Source organism: Macrotis lagotis, chromosome X (assembly GCF_037893015.1).
Source record: "Macrotis lagotis isolate mMagLag1 chromosome X, bilby.v1.9.chrom.fasta, whole genome shotgun sequence".
In the NCBI taxonomy this organism is placed as follows: domain Eukaryota; kingdom Metazoa; phylum Chordata; class Mammalia; order Peramelemorphia; family Peramelidae; genus Macrotis; species Macrotis lagotis.
The window spans coordinates 242,678,481-242,692,473 of record NC_133666.1 but is presented as its reverse complement, the minus strand read 5'-3'; the positions used below and the strand labels follow the sequence as shown (position 1 = coordinate 242,692,473).

The following is a 13,993-nucleotide window of genomic DNA, read 5'->3' as shown; positions in this document are numbered from 1 at the left end:
CCTCATATAGAACAATTTCAATAATCCTCAATTTCCTTTGAATTGTACTTATGGGTGCATATTGCCCCATGAATGACTCGCCCTTGGCCTGATATCCTTCAGTCATGAAAGCCTTGTTAGTGACTGCTGTACTCCCTAGCCCAAATGGAGACTTTCCTAATCTTGTATGTTGTCTCCTCAGATCTGTTTTCATGAAATTCATGATCACTGCTGCCTATCTAAGCTAATGGGAGGTTAGAGAAGTCTTCTTCCCTTCTCTTTCTCCCTGCCAGACCTGACCCTTTACTCTTACAATCCTCCCTTCTCAGATAATATGTTGTCTCAAGGCTGTCTTCCTTCTCAAATGTTGACATCAGGTTGAGAATAAGGAGCCAAAGCTCACCATGGTGGGCCAGTAGAAAGCAACAAAGTCTAATGATACTTCATATATAGCCAGTTGGATTACTTAGGTAGGAATCCCATGGCACTTGGGAGTTCCATGTGACCTGGAATGAATCTGTGGGCTTGCCAAAGATAAAAGGTCCAGGCAATCTTGTTACCTAAGCAAGATGAGTCTAGGAGATGCTTGCCTTCTTATCCTTCTCATTGCCCATCCCTTTCAATTTTCCTCTGCTTTTTAAACTCTCTGGATTTCTAAGAGGTATCCTATCTTTTTTCCCTTTCAATTTTCTCTGCTTTTTAAACTCTCTGGATTCCTAAGAGGTATCCTTCTATCTTTTTTTCCCCTCAACATCTTTCAATTTTTATTATTTTAAAGTCTAATGTGTATTATCAGTTACAAAAATCTAATTTTCCATCATAGTTTTCTCAATGAGGATATGTTGTTGTTGTTCAGTCATTTGTTTGCAGTCATATTTAACTCTTCATGACCTAATTTGGGGTTTTCTTGACTAAGATACTGGAGTGACTTGCTATTTCCTTTTGGAAATCATTTTACAGCTGAAGAAACTGAAGCAAATAGGGTTAAAAGACTTGTGTAAAGTCACACCACTAGCAAGTATCTGAGGCCAGATTTACATTCAGGAATATAAATCTTTCTGATTCCAGGTCCAGTACTTTATCCACAATGCTGCTAACTTGCCCTCATTGAGTATCAGCTGACTCTCCTCTAGATGTATTATTCTCACAAAATGTCAAATTAAGGGGAACATATATACATGTAAATTAGTAGTGACTAGTGTTCTCCATGTCATCATTTTTATTCCTTTTTAATTGCAATATTAATAAAGATTGACATTTCCAACAACCCCCCCCCATCTCCTACAACTTGATAACTTCCCATTCCCTTCAAATACCTTATGAATTGATCCCTCAGCACTCATATGATTTTGCTGCCTGTCTGGAGCATGAATGTCCTCTATTTACACTTGGTCTTTCTACTGCCCTTCCTATGCTTTGTTCTCTTTAGTGACATTTTATTTGAAAAATGTTGGAGTTTAAAAAAAAGATGCCTTTCACAACAGTGAGCAGCTTAGCTTCATTAAAAATTCTATACTGTTTTTCAAATGGATTCCATTCTGAAGTTCATATAATTAATTCTGTATCAGGCTATTTTCTTTATATATAAAACGTGTGAAAGTCCCGTGATAACTCCTCACTGTAATAAAGTGAGTTCTGGTGGGCTACAGAATTAAAATCCAAGCTCCAACACATCTTCCCAATCTGGAAAGAGTTCAATAGACTCATTGAGATATACTGCAGCTGTCAAACAAAGTGTAATCTAGACAAAATTACAGAGGAGCAGCAGCAGAAGATTGGCCATAAAGTGAAGAATTTATTCTGTCAACACAAGACCCTAGGTTTATCTCAAGTAGTACACTTACAAGCTATGTGATCCAGGGCAAGGTATTTTATTTCTTTGATTCTCAGTCCCCACCTCTGTAAAATGGTAATAATAATAATAATAATAATAATATCTGCCTTGTACCAAACTCAAAGAATTGGAGTTTAGAAAAATACTTAAGCTTCATAAAATGGTATACTTCTATCTTGATGGAGATGGACACTAAATATCAGTCACTGTGCTAAACACTCTACAAATACTAGCTCATTTGATTTTCATAACCTGACAAATATACCAGTAAGTATCAAGGCCAAATTTGAACTTGAGTCTTCCTGATTCCAGACCTGGCAATCTATCCACTATACTACCTTTGTTTGTGATTCAGTCATGTCTGTCTCTTTGTGATCCCATTTTGAGATTTTCTTGGCAAAGATACTGATGTGGTTTGTCATTTCCTTCTCCAGCTCATTTTACAGATGAGGAAACTGAGGCAACAAGGTTAAATGACTTGCCCAGGGTTACAGAGCTAGTAAGTGTCTGAGACTAGATTTGAAATTAGGAAGATGAGCCTTCCTGATTCTAAGCCCCGTGCTAAATAGTTAAGAAAAAATTTTTGATTTTGAGAAATTTTCTTTGAAGGAACAGAGGTTGGGCTAGCTTTAAAGTTAGAACAGGGTCTTTCATAGGAATTGTATTTGGGGAAGGGATCAGTGTTAGGGATAATTTTAAAAGAAAATGAAGGGCTAGCAATAGTGCTAAGTATATATAGACAGGATAGGAATGATATTAAAGACTGATCATTTTATTATCTTAGAATTAACTTCTGGGGCAGCTAGGTGGTGCAGTGGTAAAACACCAGCCCTGGAGTCAGGAGTACCTGAGTTTAAATTTGGCCTCAGACACTTAATAATTACCTAGCTGTGTGGCCTTGGGCAAGCCACTTAACCCCATTGCCTTGCAAAAATCTAAAAAAAAAAAGACTTAACTTTTAACCTGAAATTGGCTTGACTAATAGCATCAAACAAGAAAGAGACTAATCTGAAAAAAAACTTATGTAGAGACTTTCTGTTAGTCTTGTATATTAAAATCAGAAATAGAAAAGATAATTCCCACAACACTAGTGAGGGACTTTGTCCTGTAAAGAGGTTCCTCCCCTTTCCCACTCATGTTCCAGCTTCTTTCCATGCCTCTTTCAGGGGACATCTGGATGGGATGGAGGGTTAGCAGCAGTAGGCAATAGTTCAATGCTATACCCTATAAAGATAGTAAGGATATAAATAAGCCTTCTCAGGAATGGCATAAGGTAGGAGAAAATGGAGACGAACCAGAATAAAAACACAACATAGGATGAATCCCTTAGGAAGTTAGAGGATCTAACAAAATTAATGATGAATCCATTCATTAGGAGACTTCTCAGATATATAATATTATCTATCGATATCATATATATATATATACATATATATATATATATATTATATTGGGGTGGGGTGGTGAAACAATGGTGTTAAGTGACTTACCCAAGGTCACATAGCTAGTGTCAAATGTCTGAGGTCAGATTTAAACTTGGGTCCTCCTGATCCCAGGCTGGTGCTGCATCCATTTTACTACTTAGCCTCCTCAGATATTTTTAATTTGATTTCATTTCATTTTAATTAATTTTTAATTTGTTTAGCCATGTCATTTCATGACCCCATGGTCATATGCCAGACCTATCTTCCACTATTTTCTTAAGTCTGTCCAAGATCATGTTTGTTGTTTCTATAACATAATTTATCTATGTCATCCTCTGCTGTCCCCTCCTCCTTTTGACATCAATTTTTCCCAACATCCTTTCCAATGAGTGCTATCTTCTCATTAAGTATTTAATCTTCAGTTTCAGTGTCAGTATTCAGTCCTTCCAATGAGTAGTCTGATGTCCTTGCAATTCAAGGCGTCACTCAAAAGTCTTTTCCAGCACCACAATATGAAAGTGTCAATTCTGTGGTGCTCAGCTTTTGAGGTAACAGAAACAACACGAAATAGGGGAACCAATAATTGAATTTTAAATGACATTTTAAAAGATATTCTTATCTGAAACTATATTTCTACTATTTTTAACATTTGTAGCTATGGAGTTTCAGACAAGAATATCAGATTTTATTAAGAAAGTGCAGGAGAATTTTAAATGTAAAGGTGTTCAGAAGAATTTTAAGACTAAAATATCAAAACCTGCAGGGGTAAAAACAGTCCAGTGGCAGAAACTGTATTGAACTACTCAAACCTACAACACCTAAAAGAGAGATAGATACATTGAGCATAATGTTAATGTGAGACAGTATAAAAAGCTCTGTACCACTTAGAATTCATAGCCTCCTTCACAGTTTAGCTCATGTGTTACCTCCTAAATGAAGATTTTTGATTTTTGCCAGTTTCCAGAACCTTCCCCAAATTACTTTAATATATATGTATATTTTGTTGTTTAGTAGTTTTTTCATATTGAGAAATATAAGTTCGATGAGAGGAGGGACTAGTTTAAGTCAATAAGCCTCTATTAATCATCTACTAGATTGTCTTAGACCTTAAATCAGGAAGACTCATCTTCCTGAGTTCAAGCTGGCCTCAGAAATTTATTAACTGTGACCCTGAGCAAGTCACTTAAATCCTCTTTGCCTCAGTTTGCCATGTCTAACTCTTTGTGATCCCTCTTGGAGTTTTCTTGGCAGAAATACTGGAGTGGTTTGCCATTTCTTTCTCCAGCTCATTTTATAAATGAAAGTAAAGGGTTAAGTGGCTTTCTCAGGGTCACCCACCTAGGAAGTGTCTGAGGCCAGATTTGAACTCAGAAAGATGAGTTTTCCTGACTTTAGGCTTGATGCACCACCTAGCTGCCCACAGGTATGTTATATAATCTGTGTGTATGTGTATATGTTTATGTGTGTATATATATATGTGCATATGAGTGTAATGGGTCTATATCTAGGTTGTGTATGTGTATGGAAGTATATAGATATGTGTGTGTAGGTATACATGTATATGTTTATGTGAATACATGTATAATATATATGTTTTGGGTTTTTTTTGTTTTTTTAAAGATATTATTTGAGTTTTACAATTCCCCCCCCCCCCCCAATCTTACTCCCCTGTCCATGGAAAGCAATCTGTCAGTCTTTACTAATATGTATGTTTTTAAATATAAATGTATATATGATACACATATGCCTACTTATAGATGTACATGTTTTATCTACTTAGAGGCTTATCTACTTAGGAAGCTTTTTAAATACAAAGACTTGTTCTTGTCTTTGTATCGCCAGGATGTAGCAGTATGTGATACATAGTAAGTATTAAATAAATGATTTTTGAGTCAGTGGTTCCCCAAAGCACAGCGATTTTCTGCATCATGGGCATGGCTCCCAAGCATACTGAAGCTTCAATAGCTTCTGACGCAGGTACACAAACATAGAATGTCATTGAGTGAGACATGAGTAAAGCATGAGAAGATCAGTCTTTAGAATATGAAGTCTTAGCCTTTTTTGCATCTTGGCCCCTTTGACTGTTCAGTGAACCCTAAAGACTCATCAGAATAATGTTTTAAAATACAAATAATAAAATGTATTGAGGTACAAAGAAAATCTATTTTTTGAAATACAATTATTATATTAAAAACAAACAAGAGGTGGCTAGGTGATGCAGTGGATAGAGAGCACCGGCCCTGGAGTCAGGAGTACCTGAGTTCAAATCCAGGTTTCAGACACTGAATAATTACCTAGCTGTGTGGCCTTGGGCAAGCCATTTAACCCCATTGCCTTGCAAAAACTAAAAAAAAACAAACCCCAAAACAACCCCAACAAAAAACAAACAAACAAGTTAATGGACTTCAGATTAAGAATCTCAGCTTTAAAGAGTCTCAGTCTCTATTTTTTTTCAGGCTCTTGCAGAAAGGATTTCCTCAGGACAGATTTGCCATTTGTCTGCTAATTTATACAATAGTCTCTGTTACTACTCATTTAGTTAGAAATGATATCAGTAATTAAAATTCTATTTTAATAATACCATATGACTTTTCAATTGAATACCTCAATACATTTTAACAAGATATTATTAAATCCTTCCAACACCCCTGAAGAGGGCTGCTATACAGTATGACAGTGACTTCCTACATGTGTCTAAGAGCTTATGTTATCTGAGTCTGCTATAATGAAAGGAAGTCCAAGAAGGGAGGTATTTACCAGAGTTTCTTCCCACTCACAAATTGACTTGCCCTCCTCTGAATAAGTGATAAATAGGTAGTAAATCCTACTGACCTTTCACAAGCACCAACAGAACCATACAAATAGCAACAACCAGGGCTTAAAGTTGAGAAATTATCACCTACATGTACTGTAACAAATAGCACAAAAAGAAAAAGAATAGTAAAATTAAAGGATTCAAGGTTGCCTCATGTAAGTAGAGAAGCTTAACTTTCCATTTAGGTTTAGAAGAGGATTTAATTTACACAAAGCACATTTCAGGGAAAGATATTTCCTCAGATTTGATGCTACAGGTAAATTAATTTGTTTTCATGGGTTTGAGGGTTGAGGAGAATAAGATGTGGATAAAAATGATATAAGTAGGGTAAACAGGTCAACCTTGGATTCAGGAAGATCTGGGTTCAAGTCCCATCTTTGGCTGAGTGACTTTGAGTAGGTTGTGTAACCTCTTAGTTCTCCAGGCAATTCTCTGAGAACATATGATATACATATCTTGTATAATTATTATCAATGAAGAGAGCTTCCAAATAAGGAATTCCTTAAACTGATGAAATCACAGAAAAAGAAAGAAAAAAAGAAAAACATAAGATGGAGACAGAGACAAAATGAGACAGAGAGAGGACAAGAAGAGACAGAGATAGAAAGGGACAGAGACACAGATGGGTAGAGAGGGGGAGAGAGAGAGAGAGAGAGAGAGAGAGAGGGAGGGAGGATGGGGAAGAGACTCAAGAGACAGACTGCAAGACAAAAAAAAAAAAAGAGTACTGTCTATTGTCAGATGACTGAACTTCCCCTGATAGGTCCTAGACAATCAGATATTAGCAGAATGGAATTCTTCCACTGGTAAAAATGAATATCTGACTGTTATGAAACAATAATAGAATATATGCAAAAAGCATTAAGTATTACTCAACACTGGATATCACAGACCCAGTTAGTCAGTCCAGAATACCATGCTCTCTAAATCAATAAGCAATTTTAAGCACCTCCTCTGCCAAGTGTTGCCCCATGTAGTAGGGATACATCAGTCCCCTATGCCTGCCTACAGATCTTGCTGCTTATACAGGAAGCTTTCCTCTACCCTAAGCCCCCCATAATAATACCTAGAGGCTCTGATTATTTGCAGTTTTTAAAAGCCTGACTACAGCTTGATTGTACATAGCTGTTTGCATGATGTCCCTCCCCATTAGATAGTGAGAGCAGGGGACTATCTTTTGCCCTTTTTTTGCATGCCGAAATCCTAGCACAGTGCTTAGTATTTGTTTTTTGCTGTTGTTTTCAGTCTTCCTGACTCCAGGCCCAGCAGTCTACATACCACCTTTGTTGTTGTTCAGCCATTTCAGTCATGTCTGACTCTTCCTGACCCTAACTTGGGGTTTTCTTGGCAGATACAGGAATGGTCTACCATTCCCTTCTCCAGTTCATTTTAAAGATGGTGGAACTGAGGCAAACAGGATTTGAATGATTTGCTCAGGGTCACAGAAAGTCTGAGGCCAAATTTGAACTCAGGAAGATAAGTCTTCCTGACTTCAGATCTAAGACTAGATGCTTAATAGAGGCTTACTGACAACTTAAACCAGGCTCTCCTCTCAGAGAGGTTATATTTTCTTAAGGGAAATGACATGTACAAATAGAAATATCCACAATCTAATAATTTTGGTGGAGATATAGGTACTAACATATGAGAATTAAAGAATTGGGGATATTTTGAAAACAAGGGAGTGTGATAGTTAACAAGAATTTTAAAAACTATGGAAAGATTAAGACTTTTTCTGTTTGACCTTGTAGTTAATATTGAAAAACAGTGAGTAGAAACTATATCGAGGCAAAATTAGGTTGACAATTGGATATGTCCAAGAGTAGAATGGTACCCTCTTGGTAGTCTTAAAGCAGTAACTACTTGTCAGATGTGCCTTAGAGATATTCATTCAGTTGTGGGTTAGGTTAGATGGCCTCTGAGGTCCCTTTCAACTTAGGAATCTCTGAGAATCTACAGTCTAAGCTCCCCTAAAGTATATCACAATCAAGTGATCAATCACTAATCAATTTATGTGCTCTATGACTGTTATTCAAGGAATACGTATTAAAAATACTTCCTTATATAGGCTATTCAGGGCAGCCAGGTTGTTTAGTAGATAGAACACTGGGCCTGGAATCAGAAAGACCTGGTTTAAATTTGGTCTCAGACTTACTGTATAACCCCGGGCAAATCACCTAACCCTGTTTGCTTCAGTTTTCTCCTCTATCAAATGAGCTGAAGGAAATGGCAAACTATTATTTCTGCCAAGAAAATGGAGTCACAAAGAGTTGGACATGACTGAAATGACTTAACAACCATTTTACTAGGACTAATGAGGCAAGGTCTTGATTCTAAGAAGCTTATTTGATGTAGTTTTTGTATTAAATCTCAAAATATATTAATTGTATAGTACATACGTTCTTTGTAAACCTAAATTTACCATATATTAACTATTTAATGTATAAACGATTAAAAGGGGTTTCTATCCTTCCCCCCTTCCCTAAGGTTCTATAGCACACTACAGATGCCATAGGATGTCACTTACACTGGCTGATACAAAATATTGAGCCCAAGCAGCAGCACAAAATGTGACAAACTGTCCAAATTGTTCATGTTTGTCAATCACTTTTTTTTTGGAGGGTTTGGGAATGAGAATGGATGTCAATTGCTGCAGAAATATTCTCTAATCCATCAGTTGGAGGGGATGAAGTAATAATTAAGGTAGACTTCCCTCTGCTTCCCCAGAGGTGTAGACGAAAATTAGTCACAGAAAAGAAGCTACATCAGAGGAAAGTGTCAACTCTTGATTAAACTACCCTTGCAAATAAGCTTTTAAGAGCATTATAAGGCACATAAAATGTGGGGGGGGGAAGTGAGGGCAAGGGGAGAGGACTTGATTTTTGACTTCTAATTGGGATCCAGTCATCTTTAAATGGGAAGAACATTCACAAATTGGTAATAACCCTGTGGCAAGTGTCTGCCTTTGGAGCAATGAAAATATTATCTTGTTTGTGTATGTGACAGAAAACCGATACCTTCCCAGTAGGAGATGCCTCTTCATTTCCTGTGTGGCCTTCCTTGTGCTTGGCAGCATTGCAGCTGTCCTGGGTCTTTCAATTATCTTTGGAATACCTATGAAACCTACAAGTATGTATCTCATGCAGCATGATGAAAGGGCTGGCTGATTGTCAGCCAAGTGTGTGGAGTATGGGAGTTCAGGAGGACAAAGGAAGGGGTCCCTTTGGGGAGTAGGTAACAATTAGATATGGATGTTGAGGATAAAGAGGGAAGTTTTGTAAATCTTAGGAATTAAATCTAATGTCATATATAAGATATGGAAAGACTGCAACATGTGTCCTGAAGTAAATCCATTCTATGTCTAAAACCCAAGTGATATCTGAGGAATTAGCCTAGATTTCTTATTATGATATACTCCCAGGAGCACATTAGCAGCCCCATCTTGGGCTAGAAATCTGGAGAAGGAATTATATATATGCTAATTATTTTTATAACTATTATCTCATTTTTTTTCTCACATCACTGGGAGGCAAGCTCTATTATCCCATTTTACTATTGGGAAAACTGAGGCAAACACAAATCAAGGGACTTACTAAGGTCACAATTTATCTCTAGGGGCATATCTGAACTTTGGTCTTCCCAACTCCAAGCCTAGCATTCAATCCACTGGAGCACGAGATACCTCCACACATTCCAATGTTACTCAATCCCCAAGGGAACTTATTACTGTATGCACATAACCAAATATAGATTGATCCAAAGCAATTTATTAATATAATAAAACAATGTTTCAGAATAAGATGTGCAATTTAATAATTTTTTTTGGCTAGTGCTTAAGGACTGTTAACTTCCCAAGTTGCAATTTCTGAACAGAAAATAAGTAAAATCATTATCTTGTTCAGTTAGCAAACCTGTAGTTGCAGGCAAAACTGCTGATACTTTTAGAACAGCTTCCTGCAAAGACTTTGCAGAATATTTTTAGGCCTACTTCTAAAGCACTACTTTGGCTTGGGTAATGTTTTTCCTTATATTTCAAGGAGAATTCAAAGGGTTTGTTATAGCCCTATGCAGGAATGGATGAGTGTGCACCAGGGTCATCTAACTTCTGACCTTAGTAAATGTAGGTTGCTTTAGCAATAGAATACTATGGAGCCTAACAGAAGAACAGATTTTTTTTTTAGGATTTTTCAAGGCAAATGGGGTTAAGTGGCTTGCTCAAGGCCACACAGCTAGGTAATTATTGTGTCTGAGGCCAGATTTGAACTCAGGTGCTCTATTCACTGCGCCACCTAGCTGCCCAAGAACAGATTTTTAGTATTATTGAAGACTGATTCAGAGCTTACTATTTTAGCTTAAGTACTTCTATCTCTAAGAATCAATCAACAGATCAATGAACAAATATTCAATGTCCTACTAAGGGCCAAGTTATTGTGGAAGACACACAACAATACAATAAAATGGGAATGAGCATTTACCTAAGAAATCTAAGCTGTGGTACTCTGTATTTTAAATGTCGAATCAAACCAAAGATAGAAAACAAATCTTTCACCAAGTCTGCAAACCTTGAACCAGATATCCTGAACATTCCCAATGATTATCATCATACTTCAAGATGGCAGATGGAGCCTCAAGTATTGAAAAATAACAAGTGTCCAAAGTACTTGATGCTCATAATAACCCTCCAAGTTTGGTATTTCTACTCCTTTTGGAGCCCAAAGACACAGACATGTTAAGTTACACATTACTGTCTTTGGGGTCCTAGCTCAGACAAAATAAAGCCAGCCATTTATTGAGCTCTAAGTACTATTGGAGTCTTATAAGCTAAAAACAAAACCCCATAGACTTTGAATAGAGAAAAAGGGAAATTAAAAAAGTATAATAGTAAGATAACTGATCAAAAGACCTAGATCAAGCTTTACTCTGTCCATCGTTATGTGACAATCAGCAAATTATTTAACCTCCTTGAACCCAAGATAATGTTAAATGAAGGATTTGGAAGAGATAGCCCTTTCAACTCCAGGTCTAAGATCCTCTGAGATCTGACTAAGCAGCTCTGTGTGTACATACAAGTTACAAGGAAATGTGTCAGACACTGCACAAAGGCAGTATATGACAGTAATCTTGGGTTCTTAGACTTCAATGTATAGAATATTATTATTACTATTATTATACTACTATTATAACTATTATTACTAACTATATAATACTAACTCAAAGATGTTAGCCAGTAATGCTTTTTTACAATTTCTTTAGGCCCATCATACCGTCAATGTCAAACAGCTTCAAAGAAGCTTGGTTTTTTGTGTGATGATCTCACCACCTGCTTACCACCATCCCTACTTTGTAATAGAAAGCTAGACTGCAGTCATGGAGAAGATGAATCCATAGCATATTGTGGTAAGAGGATACAAAAACCTATGTTGAAGTATATTTGCTGTTAATCACTAAGTAATTTTCATCCCCTAGAATTAATAACTTTGTCTGAAACAGGTCAAACACCCAGCAGTCTACCTCAAAACTTGCTATTTAAATGTCCTAACCAGAAGTCATGGACTTATATAGACAAAGTCTGCGACATGAAGAATGACTGTGGAGACTGTTCAGATGAATCAGGTAAAAAAAATGAACAAAGATGCTTAATCTGTTATCAATAGGCCAATAGAGTTCTACCCATTTATTCAAACTCCAACACACCCTAGAAACCTTACTCGGAAGTTTCTATTCTCAAATTGTCAAGTTGACATAAGTGAACAGATGAACCAAGCAAATTGATACAGCCAAGAAGCCAGTTCAGTCAGTTTAGTTAGTAAAAGAGATTAGGACAAGGGCTGGATGTGAGCCAAAAACTGAGTAAGCCACTCCCCTCTTTTTGAACCTGAACTCAAGATATAGTCTCAGTTTATAGGTTCATTTTCCTATCATGTATTGTTGCTTTTACCACTCCTCATTCCTCCCTTTCCCCAAAAACTTCCTGTAAAGATTATTAAATGCCTGCTAATGACTGAACAGAAACTTTCAACTCTTCTGGAAAGGTTTAAAAAAAAAGCTCAAGTCATAACAAAATAAGGCAGTTCCATTTTAGTCTTGACACCATTATGATGTAATCTGAATTTGCAAAACATTCCAAATTCCATGGAAATTAATAATTTAGATAATAATTTAGAATAATTTATTTGGGAATTGACACAGGTAGAACATAGCTACTTTGATGGTTAAAAGCTTTTAAAAACAAAGAACACTTGTTTGTTCCTCTTCCCAGGTCTATTAAAATTTAGTTTTTCCTTATTTTTATAATAAATAAGGACACTTCTTAGGTTGAACTATAGTCTTCAACTTAGCTTTTTGCTCATAACACAAATTATTTTACCCTAAAGTATACACTTGGCAAACAATTACAGTTAGATTTTGCTAACAAACCCTAAATCTCAGCGATATTATTCCTTTTTTGGCTCTCTTTAAAGCCCAGTCTTTAGTAGTGGAGTCCTACTTGAACAATGGACAAACATTTTAAAATAAACCAATTATCTACAGGACTGCAGTGCCCAACCTGTTCAGGCTGGAGGTGCAATACAGTTTTCTTTGCCGACTGTGACTGCATTCCCAAAGCACGGTGCAAAGATGGTATACAGGATTGTGCTGACTGGAGTGATGAAAACACATGTGCATAGAAGACTAATCCCACTCATCTAGGATGGTAGAAAACTGAAGTTTAAATGAAAAATACAACATGTGTCTGATTTTTAACTACTGGATCACTTCATGAACATTTGACCCAGGCCATAGAGTACAACATACTATTGGAAAAATGCAATAGATTCCAGCACCAAGACTTAGTCCTTAACAAGATTATTATCTGCTAAATAACAAGTTAAGCAAAAGTGTTCAACCAATTCCATATACAGCCAGGCTAATCCAAACAGAAACTAGAGCTAGTCCCAAAGAAAATAATTTACTAACCTGAGAAGCACACCAAATGTCACAGATGCATAGGACTCTGACAAAGCTGAAAGAACCTTAAGATTCATAGACCAAATCTCTAATTCTAGACATTAGGAATCAAAATCCAAACAAAGTGCAATATACTGAACATGAAATAATAACTAGAGCTGAACCTAGGCCCCCCTCTTGACTCTTAGCTCCAAACTATTTATGTGCCCAACTAATCTGGCAAGTCTTAAATTCCTAGAACTACTCAATTCAGAAGGGCTTTCTAAAGGTACGTGTATTTTGAATGGGTTGTGACAATCCAATTTGTGAGGGGTAACACAACAGTCACCATAAAATATTAGCTATTCACAGTACCATCAAAAGAATAGCACAATTATTTAGAAAAGTACCTATGAAGCTGCAGCAGGGCCTTGGACAGCATGAGGGTACTGTCTATATTTGGGCAGTCAACTGCTGCTAATTGTTCTGAAACAATTTGTCATGATTTGGCAACAAAATCGACCATGAATTATATTCAATATCCCTTTGATTCACTACATATCATTCTACTCTTACTTACTTATAGATGGAAGTTGAGAGATGCAAGGTTAGCCGAAACTTCATTTAAATTAAAAAAAAATTCAAACTGCAATTATACACCTCAACTGGCATTCCATATATGTGACTAAACAATATAAAGCGAAAGACACAAGAATCATTCTGGATTTAACAAAATGTGACATTTTGATACCTACTAATTTGGGAGCTAAATTTGTTGGGATAATTATTGCTTTTAGGTTGAGAATAGGTGGCAGCTTGCAGTCATGGATGCAGTAGGTCTTCAAATATTTGTTGACTAAAGCAGACAGACAACTTATGCAGGAAGCTATTTTTAGGCAGTTATTTTTTAACCCCTTTAGATTTTTAGAAAGGAAATATCCTTTCCACAAACTTGTTATAAATCATAAATAATTTTCAAGTTTCTAGGAAAGGAATAATTTGTAAAAGCTCATA

At 36.5% G+C, this 13,993-nt stretch overlaps 1 protein-coding gene across 1 annotated transcript; it reads left to right on the top strand.

Annotated features, from left to right (window-relative positions):
• The first annotated feature begins 5,165 nt into the window (after nucleotides 1-5,165).
• Nucleotides 5,166-12,785, top strand: LOC141499000 (low-density lipoprotein receptor class A domain-containing protein 1-like). Its single transcript, XM_074201985.1, has 5 exons — nucleotides 5,166-5,214; nucleotides 9,059-9,181; nucleotides 11,306-11,449; nucleotides 11,543-11,665; nucleotides 12,584-12,785. The coding sequence occupies exons 1-5, from the start codon at nucleotides 5,166-5,168 to the stop codon at nucleotides 12,718-12,720; spliced, it is 576 nt and encodes a 191-aa protein (XP_074058086.1). The 3' UTR covers nucleotides 12,721-12,785.
• Nucleotides 12,786-13,993: the final 1,208 nt, after the last annotated feature.